This window comes from Paramisgurnus dabryanus, chromosome 15 (assembly GCF_030506205.2).
Source record: "Paramisgurnus dabryanus chromosome 15, PD_genome_1.1, whole genome shotgun sequence".
NCBI lineage: Eukaryota > Metazoa > Chordata > Actinopteri > Cypriniformes > Cobitidae > Paramisgurnus > Paramisgurnus dabryanus.
Window position 1 is genome coordinate 13,423,237 of NC_133351.1, and position 22,339 is coordinate 13,445,575.

The 22,339-nt window shown below is 38.3% G+C and overlaps 1 protein-coding gene across 6 annotated transcripts in view; it reads right to left on the reverse strand.

The window, feature by feature from the left end:
• kdm6a (lysine (K)-specific demethylase 6A) overlaps positions 1–22,339 on the reverse strand; it is a 54,723-nt gene that overhangs the window by 19,826 nt on the left and 12,558 nt on the right. For 2 of the 6 annotated variants that reach the window (XM_065251862.2, XM_065251863.2), the window contains 8 exons: positions 18,159–18,279; positions 9,739–9,793; positions 9,250–9,284; positions 4,033–4,126; positions 2,608–2,734; positions 2,349–2,447; positions 872–1,091; positions 482–616 (listed from right to left, as the gene is read on the reverse strand). In XM_065251862.2, the coding sequence (XP_065107934.1) occupies positions 482–616; positions 872–1,091; positions 2,349–2,447; positions 2,608–2,734; positions 4,033–4,126; positions 9,250–9,284; positions 9,739–9,793; positions 18,159–18,279 (886 nt within the window). Of the gene's footprint in view, positions 1–481; positions 617–871; positions 1,092–2,348; positions 2,448–2,607; positions 2,735–4,032; positions 4,127–9,249; positions 9,285–9,523; positions 9,794–11,920; positions 12,003–18,158; positions 18,280–22,339 lie in introns of those variants that run through there. The other 4 variants (XM_065251864.2, XM_065251865.2, XM_065251866.2 and 1 more) reach the window with 3 other exon arrangements.

Sequence of the window (22,339 nt, forward strand, 5' to 3'; positions counted from 1 at the left end):
ACCGCCCAACCATATGTGCATAACTTTATAAAGCGTAATCTTTAAACCAGTTACATATTTCCATTGTAAAGTGCGTTTTGCGCCACTCCAAAACAGATTGTACAACAAAACAATTTGTACTGAGTTATATAAATAATATTACAATAATTAAAATGGTTCTCTGAAATCAGTGAAATAATGGATGATGTGTGCTGATGAGTGCTGTGGTCTAATGAACTAGAGGAAATAACTTTAAACCTTAACAGTTTAAGATTATTCTCCAGAATCAATGTTGGGAACAACATTGTTCTGCATGACTGGAAATTAAGGACCTTTATGTGGTACTTAATCAACACGAATGTCAGACCTTACCACACACAGATACACTGCCGTCTCACGAAACCAATAACGTCTAAGCTACCACTAATAGATTATTCTAGTAGTCTGAACCATTAGATGGTTTAACAGTGTCTACCGGCTTATCTTGCTCATCTGTTCTCACCTGTTGTGTTGTGTTGAGTGCTCCCTGTCTTGAGGTGAGCTCTGCTGGGATTGGTAGGCTCCATGCCTCCTCAATACTAGGGAGCATTTTAGTTTTACTTGGTAAACTACCTTGCTGAGGATTACACAACTGAGCCTAGAAAAAGATTGTGTAGAAAACATGTTCATTGTGGAATTCTGCTAACCTTGAGTCAATGCAATGATTTTATGCATCAATCACAGATGAAAATGGAATATTTTCAGTGCCAATGCAAGCATGACTCACAGAAGGATGTGATTAAACAGTAAAACAAAACTGGCAGGAAATTATGCATGTGATTTTTCTGCAAGGAATGACAAAAATAAAACGCAATGTGTACTTTCTCTCCTGATAATGTCGTCATCTATCTACCTGGAGGCATTTAATGCGTGCTGTCAGAGCTGGGATGTTGCTGCAAGATTTGCTGCATGTGGCATTGATGTAGCACTTGATGGCATCCTGTGGCTGGTTGCAGGATTCATAGAGCGTGCCTAGGTCCATCCAGGCAGCTGCATGGCTGTGGTCCAGTTGCACCGCACAGATATACGCCTGCAGTGCATCCATCGGCTGGTTCTGTTGCTGATACAATACACTGGGGAAAAGCAGAGAGGAGGAGTCAATAAGGAAAAAACAAGAGATGGATCAACCGAGGAACAAAGCCTATTTGCGATTCTCCAACATTGCAGGGTCTTATGGTGCATTCACACCAACCGCGGTAGAGGCGGCAAAAGTTGGACGCTTGAACATTGGAGTTTATTCGCTTCATTCGCATATGAAATTCTAGTCATTCGATATGTTCACGCAGAAATTCGCATCATGGGAGGGGCTTCTGCAACTCCGCTGAGACTCCGCTCACTTCCTGTAATCACGCCACTACTACAGCAAGGTCCCGATTGGTTAACGAGACGCAGAAATCCGCAGAAGTTCAGATTTTTCAACTCGCACGTTTCCCGTGGCAATGCTCAATTCGCGTGGAACACGCCTTGCCGCAGGATGCCTACTCGCTGTTTTGCATTGACTTAACATGTAAAGCACTCATGCTTCTGGTGTGAACCCTGCATTAAGATGCTTTTAAATTAAAATGGAACCTAAAACATCTCTTTAAAATAGAGCGTGTATGCTGCTGATGGCAAAAGATGAACAACATACAATATGGGAATTGTGATTATTTTAAAAAGTTAAACATGAGACACTGTTGCCTCTATTAAAGGCAGGGTGCGTGATTTTTGAAAAACACTTTGGAAAAGGGAATCGTACAGACTACCAAAACACTTGAAGCCAATCAGCAGTAAGGGGCGTATCTACTAACCGACATTGTTGCGTATGTGTGGGGCGGGTCTATCAAAAGAAGGTCCAGATTCTATTGGGGTAGGGGCATGTTTGTTTAGGTTATTACAAATATCAACATTGGCTTTTAGAGATCCTGCACCCCACTTTTAAGGAGTTACTGTAGCTTATGTCGTGTAGCATTGCATTAGCAGTGCGAAAAGTGGTGGGTTAATTTCCCAAGCGGACTACATATTGACACACTGAAATTTTTTTACAGTAAGACGTTTTGGGTAAAAGCATCTGCCAAAACACATAAATGCAAATATAAGACCTTTAATCAAAGATGATGTGTTAGACAATGCTTTAAATGTCTAGACTCAAGAGCATTTCTGTTTCTCCCCTGAGAGCTAAACAAACAAAGCCTAGTAAAGCAACAGACACACGACCCCCTTCCACCCAAAAAAACATGCGTACAAAATATTATGTTTGCATCTCAATTTGTATGTGCAAAAATTAAAGCATTAAATAGAAGTAATGCAGTAGTACCTGACAACCAATATCTATAAAAATTAGAGCTTACCCAATTGAGCACCATGTATCTGCACTGGCCTCTGACTTATCAATAGACTGTCGGTAAGATATAAAGGCATCTTGGACCTTCCCAATACTCGAGTAGCACCTGCATGAAAAAGAGCAAGATTACAGAAACAAAACTTTAACAAAGATGACTAAATTGCGGAGATTAAAACTAAAAAGCAATATATTAAATAACTGTGAAGTGCTTTTTTAGGATGCTAGAAAATAGATAACAATAATGCACAGCATTCATTTCTGCTTACCTGCCCAGGAAGTACCAAGACTGTCCCGAATTGGGGTCTGCTTCTAGTGACTTCTGCAGACACTGAATGGCATAGCTGTTTTTGTTGGCTTTGTCTCCAAGCTGTTCGACTGTGTGATGCATCCAGCCTGAGGGGACGACGGGAAACACGAAGATCAAAACACACACGGCATTTTCAACCTGAATGGCATCATCCACCAAACACTTTCTCTCAAACACTGAGCCGCAGTGTGCTGTAGTGTTACACTGTCCCTCGTAAAAGCAGCAAATGGTCTTTGCTTCTTGTCTTCAGGGTAGGGAGTGGGCCAAGTACTAATACCACCAGCAGCTTCCCAAACAGCGCTCTCTTCACCCTTCCTAACCAGCCAAAGACTGTTAAGGAGAATGAGGCTGTGTGTAGACAAAGAACTTCCCCATGTGGCCCAGTTTCTCTGAGACACTGATCTTAACACCTGTGGCAAGTGTGTGCACTCGGGACCCGTTGCTACAACAACCAGACCATAGCCGACAATTGCAGGGGCAACGTGGCAATGGTTTTATGGCAGCTGTTTTTGTTTTCTTTTTTGGACTGGTGAAAGAAAGCAGCTCAGCTTGATGAAGAGGAACCAGTGTTGCTTGAGGATTCAAGCTTACCACTTGTATTCTTTAATCAAATGAATTTTCACTTCCATAGTATTCTTTTATTCTACTATGGAAGTCAATGAGGCTCAAGATCACTTTTGGTTTCGAATATACCTCAAAATATCCTCCTTTGTGGTCATCAGAACAAACAAATTTATACATGTATGTAACAACATAAGAGTAAATGAAAGAATTTTCATTTTTGGGTGAACCACCCCTTTTTAACAGATGCAGTTATGCAAATTTAAAAGGTCACTACGTAGGTGATCTGGGTGGTCAATGGTGGCAAATTGTGAATATTTTGAGGATACAGGTCTTGGCAGAGATCTGTAAACATTAAGGACACACCCCAAAGCAACCAACACATTTATCATCAGTTCTTGTCCAAGACAAGTTTGCGCACCATGGAAAACTAGGACACGCTCCAGAAAAGAAGGACATTTGGACATGCTGTATTTAGGAAAATATTTTTGGACTATGATTGCACAATATGAACATTTAAAAATAGGATTCACAACACTTCATGGCATCTGTGACATTGCACAAATTATGCAAAATGTACTTTTCGGCAATTTGATAGTGCTTTCATTTACCAATAAGACCTAGTCTCAGTTCTACTTCTAACCATATTGAAATTATTCAACACAATATCTGCAAAAAGCACATTAAAAAGCAGAAATAACCTTTTCAAGCAATATACAACAATTCTTTATTACGCCTAGAAAACACAATTTTAAAATCCTCTACTATTTGCATGTGATCCCTGTACAGTAAAACAGGAAGCAAAGAAAAAAACGCCACTCACCTAACTGTTGAAGCGTAGTTGCCTTCACCTGTGCTGGAAGATTCTCTGTTTGTAATAGACTCTCATAGGCTTCCTTTGCGATGCGGTATTTCTTCTGCAGGCAGACAGAAAGGAGAGAGACTTTTTAGCTGACAAAAGGGTCAGCGCTTTTACGGCCCCTCCGGGTGAACACAAAGGACCCCGTCAGACTGACCAGAATGTACAGTCTCATAAGTGCAGGTCAGGATGATAGAAAAGACTTCACTGACCATGCCAGACACACAAACACACATATAGATGTAGGGGGAGGGTCAGTCTAGGACAGACCAGACTAGACTAGACTTAACAAGTCGGACAAACACAGACACGCTCTTTATCAGTGTAACTTGAGAAGCACTCGCAACTGGTGTTTGTTTTCTTTGGTGACCTTGACGTGGGTCTTTGGTGGAGCGGATGGCTGACCACCAGAGCCTCACAAAAAGATATTAGCAGAGGAACACAAGGGTCTAACAACATGATAGCCATCTCATCTGTGTGTGTGGTGGACAATAAATTCAACCGGTTGTAAAAAGCAGTCACTAGCGGCCTGGTTAGTGTATCTGTCATTGTTTATGGGTGCTTAACTTTTGCACAATGCATAATGCATAATTGAATTTAGCTTTGCATTTTAACACAAGTCAAGGTGGGATAAGAACCACTCTTTATTTCAAGTAGAAAAAGTTTAATGGGTGAAAAGAGAGGAGAGAAAATTAAAGGTAAATTGTTGCAAAACATAAGGGAAGAGGGGGTGATTGGGTGGTGAGTGAATGCAACTGATGTCAAGGAAGTGCCCTAGGACTAAATCTATCAATCATGAGGGTATGTTTGGGCAACAGGACTAAACTCTGAGCAAAGAAAAAACCCAGGAACAACACAAACATTGCCCTGTCACCTCCATGTGCTGCTTTCTTTAAAAACATTTATACACCACAATATTAAGTTTTAGAAGTCTGCAAAAAATATCAATAGAAAAATTGATTTTCAGTTTAATCTTTTCAATTAAGACCTGCCATGAGCAGCGTTAAAGTGCTAGTTCACCCCAGAATTCAAGTTTTATCATTAAGTGAGTGGCGCTGATGTCTACGGGGGCTCTGAAAGCTCTTGGATTTCATCCAAAATATCTAAATATCAGAATCGATTATAAAGCACTACACTTTACAAAACAAGAGGTGTCACCGTTATTAAGTGGGATTACACTTGTGGTTTCCAAAATAAATGCATCCCACAATTGTATCTTGTTTTTATAACATTTGCCTTTGGAAATGTTCATGATCTATGGAGAGCATGACTGGGAAACATCATTTAAGAACCAAGCCAAAGATAACTGTTGTGGTTATAGTATCTAATATGTAAACCTGGCTGGGAAAACTCAGGCAGAAGTTTTCTCAGCACAAAAAACTCAGTCCTTTTTTTGTGATTTACTGTTGTTTTTTTGTTTTTTTTTTACTTAAAATCATTCTACATAAATGTAAAGAACATTCTACAAATATTATATATAACATTGATATATTTAAAATTGACTGAGTAAAGTCATGCCAAACGTTGAAATAAGGGCTGGAACGACGCGTCAACCTAATCGATTACGTCGACTACATCATGTCGTTTTCCCGGAAATGCGTCGATGCGTCACACTGTTTACAGTGTGAAACGATGACGGATTCAGCTCCGGGTGATACCGACAATCAGGCGTTATACCAAACAGCCAGAAGACGATCAAAAGTGTTGGAATACTTTAAGCAGAAACCAAATAAAATGCATACTGTGTAAACTTGAAATGAGATACCACAGCAGCACAACATCTGTGCATAAACATCTAAATTAAAAAACATCCTGGGGCTCCCCGACCTCAAAATGACAAGACGGCAGTTTAAGTATTTGAACTATTACAGAAAGAACCCAACAAAAGAATGCATATTGTGCTTATACAGCTGCATTTACATCTTTCGTTTAATATGAGCTGCGAGACGCTCGACTGACACAACATCACCTCTGGGCAGCATGTTTAAACAGGAAATAAAAGAGTGGGACATGTTTTTATATGAATGAGAAGTTATGAAATAACAGTGAGCGCTTATAGGCATGTGCCCGTGTGCACAGAAAGCCAGTTGGCAGTGTGGAATTCCTAATTAATGTCTCGGTTATTATTGTAACATCGGTTCCCTGAGAGACGGGAAAGAGACATTGCGTCCGCTGACACTCCTCCCTCTTCCATAGCATCAGCGTATGCAATGTCGAGTGACCGCTCTCGATAGGGAACTTATTTTTTGCAAATATGTGTGCAGATATTACAAAAGCTAATCTTGTTAAGTATTCCTGGCATGCATTTATTTAAAGTAAACACTGTTTATTAAACATTAGGAGACCATACTAGCTAAAGTTCAGAAAAGTTCAATTTTAAAGTTAATGCCTTATTCAGTTTGATTCTAAATTTTAATTATTAATATATGGCTATTTTATTGTTTAAGATGAATAATGCCACTTCTGCGCTGTTTATGGTAGGCTGAATTTATGTTGGAGTTTAATTTTTATGGACGTTTTTATGTTATTTCTGCCCTACAAAGGCAAAAGACCTTAACTCGCTAGAGTGTAGAACTGAGAAAAATGACTTTAAAGAAAGGATGCACGGATAGGATTTTTTTGGGCCGATACCGATTCAAACAGACAACTTCTGGCCGATACCGATATAAAACACTTGTGTACAATACGGTACATTTGGCCTATTAGCTAGTTTATTTCTGCATCAAATTATTTTTACTGAACATGGATTGGATCTATTTAACATTCAACTGACCAACATAATAAGAGAGGCACAAATTAAGCTAAACCAAATATAATAAGACAGCATGACAACCTTCAAAGGTGGTTTAAGCTATTCAGCATTTATTTTATTAACAACATTAACTATTTTTTACATATAATGGATTGCTTTATGCAGTTAATTAATACACAATCGGTATTGGCCTTTCTCGTGCTATTGCCGATATGCCGATGGTTTCAAATTCATCAAAAATCGGCCGATAAATATCAGCGGCCGATACATCGGTGCATGACTACTTTAAAGTTTAGACTTTTTAGTGACTTTAGTTTGTGAGTTTCTTCTTGGTTTTTATTTTCTCGAAAAAGCAACAAAATTGATTCAACATACTTATCCACTTGATAAAGGAGGTCTTGAATGTCCCAAAAATATCAATAACTAATTTTCGACGAAAAACGAAGTTACTGCCTTTTGCCTTTTTAGGGCAGATTTGTTATAGTTTCCTTGGCACTGCCACTTTATGTTTAATGTTTAAAATTTTTGTTAGGGAATTTTTGTAATTGAGAAAATGCTTAAATAAAATGTTGGCATTAAAGGCAGAGGTTTCATCTCATTAGACTATTTGACTAATCAAAAAAAAATGGATAGTTGCAGCTAGGGGTGACCCCGAATAGTCGAAGATTCAATGCATCGATAGGAGAAGCCTGATTCGACTACCAATCTCACAGTCGAATCGTCGCAGATGTGTTATGAAATGAGGATCCTTTAATTTTGGCCGTATATGGGTGCACTGTGCACAAATCTGATTTCACATATAACAGCTTTCTCCCAATATATTAATATACAGCATATTATTATAATTCTGCAAATAATATGTGAAGTAGCAGCTTTCAATAAATATTTTTTTATAATGCGTTAATAAATTCAGCAACCCCTGTGACGGGCTACAGGTCCATAAGAGGTTCCTATGTTAAAAACCATTGCCTCTTTGTTTCTACATTTTAAAAGAAAAAGCTGGCAATTCTGGCTATAATTTCATTCTTTTAATAATTTCTTTATTTTATTTTATTTATAAATCACTCTGGGTTATCTGATGTATCTATTTGGCCTGTGTTTTGTTTTCGTGCACTTGAGGCATTTTGCACATTTGTTCTGCACTTTGTTACTTCTGACCTTATTTTATAAAAAAAATGTATTTATTACAAACGTAAATTCTGATCTAATTTAAGTCTGTACATTTTGGATAGCTTTTCGTTGTATAGATTTCGCACTATTGCGTGCTGGCTGGCTGGCCATGCTTGCGCATGCAATTTAGCCGAACGTACTAGGTGCTCTTCGTCTCATATTTAGAAGTTCATCAAACTAAACATTAAAAAACGGATGTTTTCGACGGGTATAAGTTTTTAAAATGTATTTAAAACATAGTGGTTATCTTGTCAAACTACAAAACAGGTAAGCCGTTTCTTTAAATTTCGGTGATGAAACGGAAAATATCTGCACCCAACCTATTTATGCCTGACACGAATGTCTTTCTTGTGATTTAATATGGTCGGTGTTCACTTTCAAATGATAGCAAAGAGATTCCTGAAATAAATAATATCATCCGGTCTTTCTGTATCTAAAGTTAATACAGAGATGATCAAAGTCAAAGCAAGCAAGCAGGTATTTCTGTGCTAAATAATAACGCGTAGAGTCTATAAAATCATTAATTTCAGTGTTTTTCTTGTTATAAATGAACGTTAAATGAATTGTATATAAAGATTAGTTTTTATCATTTGCAGTAACAATCACAAATTATTTGTTATTTCTCATTTGTCGTTTTTTTTTGGTCATGACTGCTTTGACGCGTTTAATCTCCAAATTAAATAAAAACACTGAATTAGCCGAGGTTTCCAAGGCAGGATCACCTTTGTTATATTTTTAGGTTTTACTTATCAAAATGTATTTTTGTGTGATGTTCTGTAGATCGTGGCTTTAAAATGTTATGAGGAATAATTAAACAAATGTTGCCTTATTTTACCTTAAAAATATAGGCTATATATAAATGCATCGTCAGTTTTGTCTTCGTTTATTACTTGAAAGACAGTTTTGGTCACTTTATCAGAAAGTTGTTTATGTGTGCTGCTTGAGAAAGAAAATAAAAGTTATCAATTTGTACGTGGTCTGACCCCCTCCCAACCCATGCACACAAACATAGATGATTCGACTGTCGGTCGACTATGAAAAGATTCGACAATTCTGATTCGAATATGTAAATCCTTAGTCGAGGACAGCCCTAGTTGCAGCTCTAGTTGAAATTAACATATAATGAATAATAAGTAAAATCAAACTTAAAACTTCTAATCTCAAAATTAGATTAAGACTATACCATAGATTTTCAATTAATTTTAAACACCAACATGCTTTCTATCTATAAATAAAACATTATAAAGTAAATTTCTTACCTGAATTTCATATACATGAGCAATGTGAAACTGAACTGTGGAAACAAAAGAGAGGAATCAGTACTGCACATCTATGTCTAATAAAAACAATGCATGAAAATTTAATATAAGGTAAGAATCCTTTGTCTTCACTGTTTTGGCTTAAGCATTAAAAAGCATATGGGTGTACAGGCACACGCAGAGAAGAATATTAGCTTGCCCTTAGTGCACTTCAAGCATGTCATTACTGTCAGTGTGCAGGGCAACACACTGCTGAATCCCATCATCCAGTTACCTTGACAACTGGAATCTCGGGCAGGGTTGAAATTGCAAAAAGAGGAAAAAAATCACATTGAGGATATACTAAGCTGACCTTTTCCCTTAAAATCCTCTCTGTTAAAGAAACAACACTTCCTATCTGAATTCACTACTACAGACCCTCTCATCACTATACACAAAATTAATATAATGATCTCATTTAATTTCATTGACAGTATGGAATGCACTTACTTTCAGCCTTAGACAAAGTGCAGCGTGTGGAATCAATCAAAGCCAGCTGGAAATGCTACGAGAAAACGAGAAAAAAAAGGCAAGGATGAATTTAATTACACTTATTACACGGCTCTCTGGAATGCTTGATTCTGATTGGTCATTTGAGACATTTGCAGGTTCGTTCTTTTAAAATAATAACCGCTCCAAAGTAATAACGCATAGCCGGTACTACTTGTACGATTAAAATCGCTCCGCGCCAATAAAGATTACTGTTTGGCGCCATCTTGTGACAAACACTGGACAACCACCATTAAGAATGGAAAATGTTGACATTAATTTTAACATGTACGGAAAAAACAAAACATTTAAACAGTGGATAGAAGAACGACAAGACACAGAGAGCTTACTGAGACTGAACTTGACAAAATAGAGCATGACAGCTACGAAGCCAACACACGAAAAAATACAGAATGGGCATTAAAACTTCTCAAAGACTGGCTAAAAGAGAAAAAAATGGAGACAGACAAGTATGAAGCAGAGGATCATAATAAGGTATTACGATCATTTTATGCATCTGTGCAAAGTTTCGCGGAATGATACATTTTTTAATTTAAAACAAATATGCCAATAAAATGTTTCAAATTCATATTCATGTCCGGTTTTTTTTATGTGACAAGTAGCCGTGTAATAAGCGGGATAATGTAGAGGCAGCCGGTAGTTATCGCGAAATAAGCCCCTTCAGTGTGATACAAGACCCTCCGCTTCGCGTTGTGTCCTGATCACACTGTCGGGGCTTATTTCCCGATAACTACCGGCTGCCCCTACATTATCCCTTACATAGATAATACCATTCAATATATCATATATAATTCTCAGTATTTCATTGTTTGAATTGACCTATTGTAAATCATGCCCAAGCTAAACCAAACCAACATCTTATCTAAGGTTGTGCCGTTACACAACAGTATCGTGTACCGACGACCTCCAAAAATATCGCCAAAAGCAGGTTTTCACGACGATAGTTGGCAATGGTTATAATCATCATCATAGTTCCACAATAACATGCGCATTCATGCTTTTCCTCGCATGAGAGGGTTGGAGGATTTCACTTTGCGCGAGACAGCTTGTAACGCGCCTGAACTTAATGCGCGCGCCTTGGACTCTTGATTGGATCTGAATGCGCGAGGCATAGACTTCTTCTGTAATGCGCATGATTCTGACTTTTCCTTGTACTAGAGAGGTTGTTAGCATGCAGAGGGTTAAATCCAGCGAGTGTGTTGTTCCAGCTACCTGTCACTCAGGAAATTTTAGAGCGCCTGGGCTTTTCCGCGCTCTGATTAATGGCATCAGTTTTAAGGTTGCGGTCATGAAGGTGTTGCCCTTGCTTCTTTTTTGTTCAATCAATTAAGTGAAAAATTAACAAATAAATGAGTAAACTACGGCCCCGCCCCCCGATACTATCATGTATCGGCGATCCGACAGGCTGACGATTAGACGATCTCAAAATGGGGCAGTAGTTCTATTCAATTCAATTTTATTTATATAGCGCTTTTTACAATTGTTTAATATGTGAAAAGTGCCATTTGGTTTTTAACCAACATTCTCCTTCCAAAAATCAATTTGTGTCCTCTAATAATAGAAAGAGCCATGTGGGATCACAGACATGTCTACAGGGCAATATAAAGCAATCAGAGTACATTTAAAATAAGCCTATTTCAAGACCATTCCCTTGTTCCCTTTAATACAAAAGACATATTTTATTAAAAGACTATTTAATCCTATATGTGAAAAAATGTGCCACATATTTTACCAAACCCTGAAAACCTTTTAGCCTATAGATACCTGGAGGAAATCCATCCACCTGCATAGCAACAACTGAGGAACGTGGCTGTGCATTACAATGTCCTATTCACCAGCACACACAGACCCTCAAAGACATAAAAATGGACTGTGGGACTTATGATATACCCACTTTTAATTATAACACAATTAAAATATATTCAAGTATCAAATTAGCACTTAACAGACATACCACCCTCATAATTGTGATTGCTCCACAGACAGTCTGTAATGAAGTGAGGGTGTTGCTATGAACAAGCAGTCAATGTCAAACATAAAATAATCTGATCACTTGCATCGCAGCATTTCACCTGCAACCAACAAGAAATACACACCTTCTAACAAAAAATAGATTACTGACCATAGCAAGTGCTGAGATGGTCTCCCATGACCAACTGTGCCTCCTTCATGCTCTCCCTTTCTCTATGGCTCTCAACTGGCAAGTAGATAATGCAGCAGGATTACCAGTGTCTCCCTCTCTTTCTCTCTCTCTGTAACACTGATTACTATTCAAGAGAGAGCAATGCCAGCAGCTGAGAGATGACACACTGTGCTCTCTCACTTGATACCTTCTAGGCATTTTTCATTGCGCACACACAAACCATACGCCTACCGCTTGCTCTCTTCCTCTCTGAAGAATATCAAGAGAGAGGGTGGGGAAGACGATGTGAAAGGGAAATTAGAAGAGGTATCAGAGATTCATACTAACACACTTTCTTTGTCTAACATCCGGCCTGCAGCAGTACTCAATCTCTTACAGTTACCCTGTTTGTGGCACAAGGGTGAAATAAGGTCAGGATTTTTTTCTGGCCTTGTTGGATTCAGTTCAAGCTCTGATTTTTCCCCACCATAATTTTTTTATAACACCAATTGATTAATGCAAATGCCAACTTTAACAACAAGTTAAAATATTTAAATGGGTGACTGAGTTTTACTGGAAAGATTTGTATGCATGTTTGTTTGTTTTTTGTAAACAAAGAACTGTAATACTCAACTTCATAACTATCAAAATATTAAATAGCTACATTTGGGATTTTTAAAATGAATATAAAATCCAAATGCGTTCAATGTCATGTCATTTAATTCAAGTGACATAAGCAACCCAGTTAAATGTTATTTTAGTTTGTTTTAAATAAGGAGTCGGGCTTGTAAGCATTGTTGGGCATGTGTGTGTGTAAAGTTTTAACGCATCATCCATTTTGGGAGACGCGGGCGTGAAATCTTGCAATGCGGACTTGCGGAGACAGGCGTGAGTATTTAGTAAGCATAGAGACACAGGCTGCACGTGTGTCAAGTTTAAACACCTTGTCTGTTGTGGAAGACGCGCGCGCGCAGTCTTGCAATGCGGAAACAGGCGGGAGTATTTAACAAGCATTGAGAGACACAGGCTGCGCGCATGCTTTAAATTAAAACCTGTCGTCAGTTTAGGAGAAGCGCTGTTTTGGTTGACCTGCCTCTCACGGAGAAAACACAGCCATGCTTGCGCACACTCAATTGGTTAGACTGTCACAAAGCATATTTCTCAAATCGCATCATATCGCATCCTTTCGCGATTTGCTAATCGCAACGTTTCACATCGCGATTCGATTTCGATTAATCGCCGAGCCCTAGTTAACATTTTTCTACAAATATATTACTGAAATGCCATTAATATGAATTGCCTTCTGTATTGCATTAGTTTTGTACATTTACAAGTGCATAAATACATAAAAAAATATACTCTAGGATTAAGGGATAATGTACAGCCAGTCAATTGCCAACAGGGTGATCCCAGTGACCCCCGCACAAACTGGTTGTTATCTGGGAATAACCTTGGAATGTCACCACAAGCCAGAATAAAGAATTGCATAGCGGCTTGTAATAAAAATTAGCCCAACCAATTTATCGTTTTGACAATTTTTCCGGCCGATATGAGCCTGTCGCAGATATATCTGTATCGGTGTAAAAGCCACAGTTATGCAGCCGATATGAATGTTTCTTACAGAACACATTAAATGCTTTTGAATGATGCAAGTACAAGTACGTCAAGCAGAGCGCGCTCCATTGGTTGCTAATGGCGACCCAGGTCACGGTGTAGTGACACCAGCCAACCCCCCTTCATTTAAGACAATGGTCTCTCAATTCAGGTGGCGGCAGTCAAGCGGTGTCTTCACAACATTTCTACACTTGGTATTAAGACGCGCTATCGTCTTTGGATTATAAATGGATGGGAGAGACACATTCCCATTTACACTTGGTGTTTTTAATCTGTCTCTTTTGTCCACTTGCGAGTTGTAAAACGCAAGCGAGAGAAATGTCGCGAGACAGAGAAGTGATGCGTTTAAACTGACGCGCACTCGTGCACTTATATAACAGCATGTGAGATTATAGCCGCTTGTGTTGTTACTGAACATGCTGATATCAAAGCAATTGATTAAATAAGCCCGCGCAACTTTCACACTCTTGCAAAATAAAAGGCGGGGAACAGAAGGTTTAGTTTTATAAAAGTTAAAAAGTCCGCGCAGAACACTGTGGGTTCGTGTCATAAAAACGTTGTACAAGACATTACAAATTAGATCAGTATATTGTCAGTCAAGCATTGTCGTCTTCATTTTGAATAATAAAGTTTAATGTTAAATTGTTAAACACACCTCCCTATATTACACATCTTCGTCGCATCAATATAAGTGTTTGAGATCACCACATTTGTGACTGATCATTGCATTGTATTTATATAGAGACAGAGTATATTCTGTTAATGTATATAGTGTATTCTATGTATAGCCAATATTTCGTTATCTGGCTTTTTTTACTCCCTAATATCTGTATCGGCATAAGGCAAAAAAACAAACGCATATTGGTCGGGCTCTAATAAAAATAATTAGCAAACATAAGTGATGACAATACAGCATCGCTCAAGTAGGAAAAGTGGCATTCCTGACCATGGGTATGAAGTCATGTACCAAAACTTAATAGTATTTCGTTATGGCTAAAAAAACATTATGATGAACCAGACAAATATAAATAAAAAAATGATGATGATATAGGTCACAGTATATTTTGAATCAACTTAAATATAGCTATGATAAAAAACACTGCAAAAATGTAAACCTTTTAATGTCAACTATATTACGATGTTAAAGGTATTGCGGAGGATATTCTTTTTCCGGGTGGATCATCAAGACTATTGGTCCTTCTACTTGTCAATCAGGAGTGTTGCGTAATTGCATTTTTTTTAAAGTGGAAAAGGCGGTTCTTTTCTAAAATTCGAGAAAATCCTCTGATACACCTTTAACAGCAGATCCATCAAAAAGCAGGTGTATAATCGCTTAACTCTTTCCCCGCCATTGACGAGTTATCTTATCAATCTGCAATACCGCTATTATCCACCAGGTGCAACTTATAAAAACCGGATGTATTGCCCTAGGACAAACAGCTGTATGTCCGTGTATGTTTTAAAGATCGCTCTGCATCTGATCTCTATCAAAAGTCCTTCACAAAAATGGAATTATGGCTTTTTGCTCAAAATTTGGTGTTTTTGATGAAACCTACACATATTTGAGAGGTGATAAAAACAAAAACACATGAAGGTAGGATGAAACAGATTTTTTGTTTGAAAGCAGAGGGTCGGTTCTTTTATTTCATATACTGTATGTTTATATATTTAAAAAGGAGCATTTACTGGAAGGCATTAAACTTTTGTGTAAATCATGATAAATGCTGGCGGGGAAAGAGTTAAAGTTAGGGGCTGGGTATACTTCCTTTCGGCATCAATTTGTACAAAGTACAGTCAAAATGATATTTATACTCTACCGGCATCTAACAGGGAAGCATTGTTTTGCGTAATTTACACAATATTCTCAAATTTAGGAAAGATGAAGAAAATAAGCAAATCCACCATAGCAAACAAAGTTAGAATAAACAACAAGAAAACAGCTAATACTTCTTAGCTGTCTGTTCTTTGAAGAAAATTAAAGAAAAGATGATAATCATGGTGTGGCAGGCAGACACAGAAGGCCGAAGTATAGTTTCTGTTAGAATGCATTAAGCTTTGCAGGACTGATTGCCAAGTACATGAAGTGTAAGTGAGTGTCTGCTTTTTACCAGTAAGAGGGACACAAGGAGGGCCGATGTGAAATCAGCTGGCTGGCCACAGGCCCCTGATGCCCCTTCCCCAAAGTAGGTGGACGATGTGATGCATGTGAAGGTTAAGCCACTTATTATTGCCCTTGCTTTATAGAACAAGACATGTCTGAGGATTGCTACTGCATTTACACATCGTGGAAAATGGCATGGAGCAGAAAATCCGATGTAGCCAATAGGGATGCTCCGATCGATCGGCCGCCGATCGGTATCGGCCGATAATGGCATTAAATAACTCGATCGGTGCTCGCTAAATCTGCCGATCTCATAAACCGATCTTTCTGTTTACTTTTGTCATCAAAAGGATCCTGAATGCGGCTGCAATTAAAGACATTTTTACGTAGCGCGAGCATTTTTACAACCTGTTGCTCATGTGCAGCGTGCAGATTTGTATGTCTCTCTTTGCCTTTACAGAGATACGCGTATTTTCTATGAGGACACGATCCGGTAAACAGCGCGAGGTGTCTTCACATCCCCATCAAACAGCGTATACAACACATATCTATCACGGACAATTGCATCCTCATGCCAAAAGTTTCTTATTTGCATGCGTCTTAAAGTTTTGAGCGTTTAAACTTTTATTTTCCTCACAGCTGCTTGTCTGCGTTCAGCCGCCGCCCACACACAGCAGCCTGTCATCAATGCACGTGAACAGAGCGATCTCTCTCTCACGTCTTAAAGCTGCAGTAACATAATTCATCTCTCAATAAAATCACTCTCTGCTCTTGACTAAAGATTTTTTATACTTCATACGAATGCGTGTATATTTAATTAATACAGTAAAGTCTGTGAAGTGTTTTATTTTCAGTACTTTTAGGAGACATAAGCCTTTTTAAAGCCATATTAAATTTCTCTTTGCAGAATAAATATTTGTTGTGCTTATTTATTTGAGTCTCTATTAAAACAATAATATACCTAATTACTGCAAGTAATATAACAAAGGCAACATCCGTGGTATTATTTTATTTAGAAAGATTGTAACAGTTACAGTCATCAAAGAGCTTGCATATCACCTTTTAAAAAATCGGTATCGGAATCGGTATCGGCCGATCATGAAGATTACAAATCGGTGATCGGTATCGGCTGCAAAAATCCTGATCGGAGCATCCCTAGTAGCCAATGCAGAATTTTTTGTTTTCTGACATTGTTTTGGGACTCTTTGGACAGAGGTATATGCAGGCACTTTTTGTAGCAGTTTATTCTAGCAAGAAAACACTTTGACTGACAGGTGAAACACCCTCCGTTGTGATGCACAGGGTCAGGTAAAATCTGAAATCGTACATAACGCTGAAGGATTAAAAAAGGTTACGCTCCGTGATTTCTTGTTTTCTTGTTTCTAGGTTCAGATTTAAATACAGGTGCTAGACAACCAGACAGCTTCTGCAGCAGAAGTGGCAATTTCAATCAACTCTTACCATCTCAGAAAAACAAACATATGTCAGCATTTATATAGCAGCAGAACACATCATGCTGACACAAGTGTGGGTTTAACAACATTTTACAATGGCTTGAAACAAAATATCCATCTGAATTTTAAGTCAAAATTATACGTTTTGTAATGCGCAAATGGCAAAGCACCGCACATGGCATTCTGTCAAAAAGACAGGAAACTTTACCTATTGTAAGTAACATTTATTAGGCTTAGAAAGACATCAGCTTTGTTGGTCATTCTATTATTTTCTGAATAAAAATAGGTCTAAAATAGGTCTTGTGGTCTAAACAGAAACTTCAAATGACACAAATAAGCAGTGGGATAGGACAGAAATTTGACCAAAAACCAGGAAGTCAGTAGGCTTCAGCAAATCCTCTCTGTAGAGTTTCTTTTTCTACCTTATTAGGCAGTTTAGTGCAGATGGCTGCTCAGCATGCACATACGCTCACACTAAAAGAGCATGTAGCACTGTAAAAATCACTCTTTCTCATGCCCTTGATGGCTTCAGCAAGAGCAGAGAGACACTTTCTCCAGAGATAAATCACAGATAAGCTAACTTTAGACGCTGCAGAAAAAAAACGAACAAGTGCAGGACTTTACATACATCACAAGATGAGCGTGCATGCATGCATGCAAAGATTTTGAAAAATCAGTTTTGGTTTTTAATGTAGAAGGAACAGGTTTCACACAAAGCTTATGACAGAAGAAAATAGTAGTACCCTCCCTGACCTATAATCTGCAGTAAACACCAACCATCTGAAACCCACTGGTGAAGTAAGAACACTTACTCAGAAGGGCAGTGTCTTGTAATCAGATATTCAACCTTATTATCAACCTCATGGCAACCAGTCTGTTTTATCTAAAATTACAAGCATGTATTTGAAATGTAAGACTTGGAGCACCTTGAAATCAACATGTGGACTACGCATTCTTCAGAAATCCAATAAATGACATGAACTTTACCAGGCTGGGCATGATTTAACATCCAAATGTCTCAATGTTCCCATCCCATACAAAGATAGAGAGAGACCAGTAAGACACATACCTTGAGGCTTGACTGGTAATCTGTGTTGACTTTAAACATGAGGCCGAGTCGCAGATGGATCTCCTTGGCTCTTGAGAAGCTGGGGTCAATGTAAAGCACCTCCTGAAATGCCTTTATCGCCCTGTGGAAGAAAAAGGAGACCTTAGGTAAGAGACCACCTAAATTTAATAACATACACATAGATTAAATCATAAGTAGGTGATAAACAATAATCACAAAGAACTTAAAATCTGACAAACATATTTTATGATGTGAACATTAAGCAATGTGCTTATGGTGCTTATGGAGAAGATAAACGCCCAGTAAAAGCATTATTGCCATGAAAACACATACGAATCACCCATGCTTAAAGGCGGGGTGTATGATCTCTGAAAGCCAATGTTGATATTTGAAATCATCTAAACCAGTGGTTCTCAACTCCAGTCCTTGGGCCCCCCTCCCAGAACATTTTATGTCTCCATATATAAAACACCTGACAGTTCTCCAGCTTGTTAGTGTGTTAATTAAGGAAACGTTTCAAACATGCTGGCAGGAGCCTGATGAGTGGATTCAGGTGTTTCATATAAGGAGACATCTAAAATTTTCTGGGAGGGGGGCCTGAGGAATGGAGTTGAGAACCACTGATCTAAACAAACACGCCCCTACCCCAATAGAATCTGGACCTTCTTTTGATAGACCCGCCCCACACATACGCAACCTAGGCAACAATGTTGGTTAGAAGACATTCCCCTTACTGCTGATTGGCTACAAGTGTGTTTTGGTACTCGACCCGACTGCTTCCAAAGTGGTGCAAAAATGCACCCTGCCTTTACCCCTGTAAGTAAGGGGCCGTTCACATTTTGTGTCTAAATCATGGCGCATCCCCTCATTCTTTCCAAAGCACTTTTAATGCGGCATTCTGAATTTTTTTTAAAGTATTACTGGCTACATACACTTGCGTGCAGAAAAGCAGCAAAATGTGAAAAGCCCCTAACACGTCAGTATTATTGTGGGCATGGATGATTGTATTTAGAGGTGATACAGAGCACCACACACAGAGCGAACTATTAAACATGATCTTCCCCCTCTGACAGACAGATTGCAACACGTGGTCTGCACACAGCAGTGGGTTTTGCTTGCTTTAGTGTCACAGGCAAACACAGTGAGGTTTTTTCAAAGGCACAGCCCACTGAACTCAATAACCCTCTCTGCACAGCACTGCAATGTGTAAGGGCTCCATGCAAAGCTTTATTATAATTTCTTTCTCGTAATTAAATTTCTCTCACATTGGGGTGCAGCTATACAAGACAACAGGGAATCTATAAGATCACAAAATATGCAAGAGTTCATTAGACCAATTACCATGGCAGGTGGCATCAGAACAAACAAAACAATCTGATTTGTTTGAAGTGCTTTTGAAATCTGTTTAATGAAACAGAACTGCCCCCATACGGCATATTTACATGGCAAGAGAGTTCTTTTATGCGCAACACGCAACACACTCATATATCCAAAATATTAATTTTTTTTTTAAACGGCATGTTTATAATTATATATAAACAAGTAACTAATGGTGTAAATATTAAAAAACATCAAACAGCCAAATTAAGCAGTAACTATGTGTCAAAAGTAATTTATTCTGGTTGTGCTGAACTCTTTAAACCTTACAGCCAATGCAGAATGTAAAAGGCCAGATTAATACCACAGCTCTATTTTAGGGACATAAAAAAATGATTTATTTCAGAACATTTTGTATGGTTAAACAATGATGACACACAAACACACACAATATTTAAACAGTCAATTTTGACTTATTAATCAAAATGACTGGCTTAGATGCGAGTAAAAACGCTTGAAAGACCAATAAAGTTGAAAATATGTTTCTAATATAAATACTCAAATAACAATATAATCATAACATGAATCAAAATATTAAAAAATGTTATGTGCTGTTTTTGTTTTGTGCTACAACACACATTCAAGAGTATTTAACACTGAGAGGACAGGTCTCTGTAAAAGTCCATGTGCTGATGTACAAAAACTACATATAAGTGCACATTTCAGTGTCCAACATGCACCTGTTTGCAAACAGTAACCGTTTTTTGCAATAAAGCTTGCCACTGTTTCTGGTACAAAAATACACTTCACTTGCACAGCACTGCAGGTAAAAAAGTATTAAATAAAAATGAGCAAAATGAAAGCAAACCCATCTGGCCATGACGAGCACAGAACTACCATGCATTTTAGTCAATAAATCTCTCAAGAGTGTGCACATTTGCAACACTTAGTGGGAAAGTGAAAGTGAGCAAAAAAAGTCAAGCTGGGTTATTTTAATCTCTTGCTCTATGGTCCTGTTTATTCCTGGTTTTAAGATGCACATTGGTCGATCGGATCACAAGTGGACAAATGAGACACATTTCGCATTCACACCTGGTGTTTAAATTTGTCCACTTTCAACCGCTTCTGTCCATATTACTTCGAGGGGATGGTATATGGGTGAGTCGGTAAAATGCAAGCAGGAGAAATTAAAGTACAAGTTGATGCGCACTGATATTATGTCACATTGCATGTGCATCGCGGACTTTAGACTATCACTGCTAATCTAAAGCGGCTGACCTCCACCTTTTTCAGATTGGTTTCATAACGAACCATGTTAAAGTTGCGTGAGCGCCTTTCATCAATTTCTCTGGAATATTATGGAAAGCTCTTACATTTTCACATACAAAACTCTGTGCAGCACGTTTACTAACAACACAAGCAGTGCTACTCCTACATAATAGGGACTTTAAGCAACAGCTGGGAATGGAACGGCTACGGCGACCGGAAGTAAGCTGTCACACCGCCGTAGCCAAGAACGTAAAAATCACTAAGCAACCGTAAACAGGACAGCGCAACGCGGTATTAATTCATTTATTAAGATACAAAAATATGTCATGTAAAAAAGCAAGAGAAGGATTGCTTTTGGCATTAAATGACAATCTTTTGTCAGAAGAAGAGTTTTTACTATTGTATGATGTAAATAAGTCTAAAAACCTAATACTGAAAATGTTGAATACTTAAAAATCTTTAAAATAAGCTTAAATTTAAAACATTTGAACACATATTATATAAAAGACTTGTGGTACAATCATAAACTGATGCCATTACAATGTCATATGCCATAAAACATAACATTTATTTACATAATCTCTCACGTTGTAGCGACTACGGCAAATCAGCTGTTCTCCCGTAGTAGACCGTTACAGTAGAACGTCGCAAAGTAGCAGTTAAATTCGCGCATGCGCAATACAACGCCATAATGCCGTTGCCGTTCCACCAGAGGCTGTTGCTTAAAGCTCACGTAACACACGCTGTTTCTGCATTTCTGATATTAATCTGGAGTACCTATGGAGTAGTATGACATCCTTTATATCTCTGAAGAGTCTTTAGTTTAATCAGATTTATAAAAGAAAGATTAGCTTTACCGAATCTTTCCGATAACGTACGAAAAAATGAAGAAGGAGGAGTTATAACACGGGAGGAGCGAGTACGAGTCATGCAACACTATACAACACTGTTTTAACTTATGATTCACTACATGTTCGTGTCATTTATATAATATACACGCGCCTATTTCCAACATAATACAGAAGTCTTACTTACCGCGTGTAACTCGTCATGAAAATCCACCGCATCAAACACACACACGCAAAACTCCGCTGCTAATCCGGATAATAAACTATATCCATTGTTTCCATAAGGCTGGATGTCTTCTCCTTACATCCAAAAACACACTTCTTGTTGTGCCATTGTTGACTTTTGAAATTAAACAAAGCTGAGTGGCGTGATAAGCTGTTAGCAAGCTCTAGCGTCTCCCGCTGACTGACGGCTGGGCGGGGTTTTCCAGGGGAAGTTTTCCGGCGGAAGCCCATATAAAGAAGTGATACGTATCGAAAACCCCTGAAACGTCAGTTAGAACCGTAATCGAAAAAAATTAGCCGAAACTTGTACGAACCCTGGCGAAGTGCATTCGGCACAGAAATACTCTGAAACACGCCCAACTGCATTTTTGACACTTTGCCTACATTTAGCATGAGGAAACAACTCTATAACTGTGTTAATAAGTCAGAATGCTTGAAATACCATTAAACCCCCCCTTTAAAGTCCCTAATATTAGTGTGGGACACCTTAAACACATAATTCTTGATCTTTTGAGCTTTTAT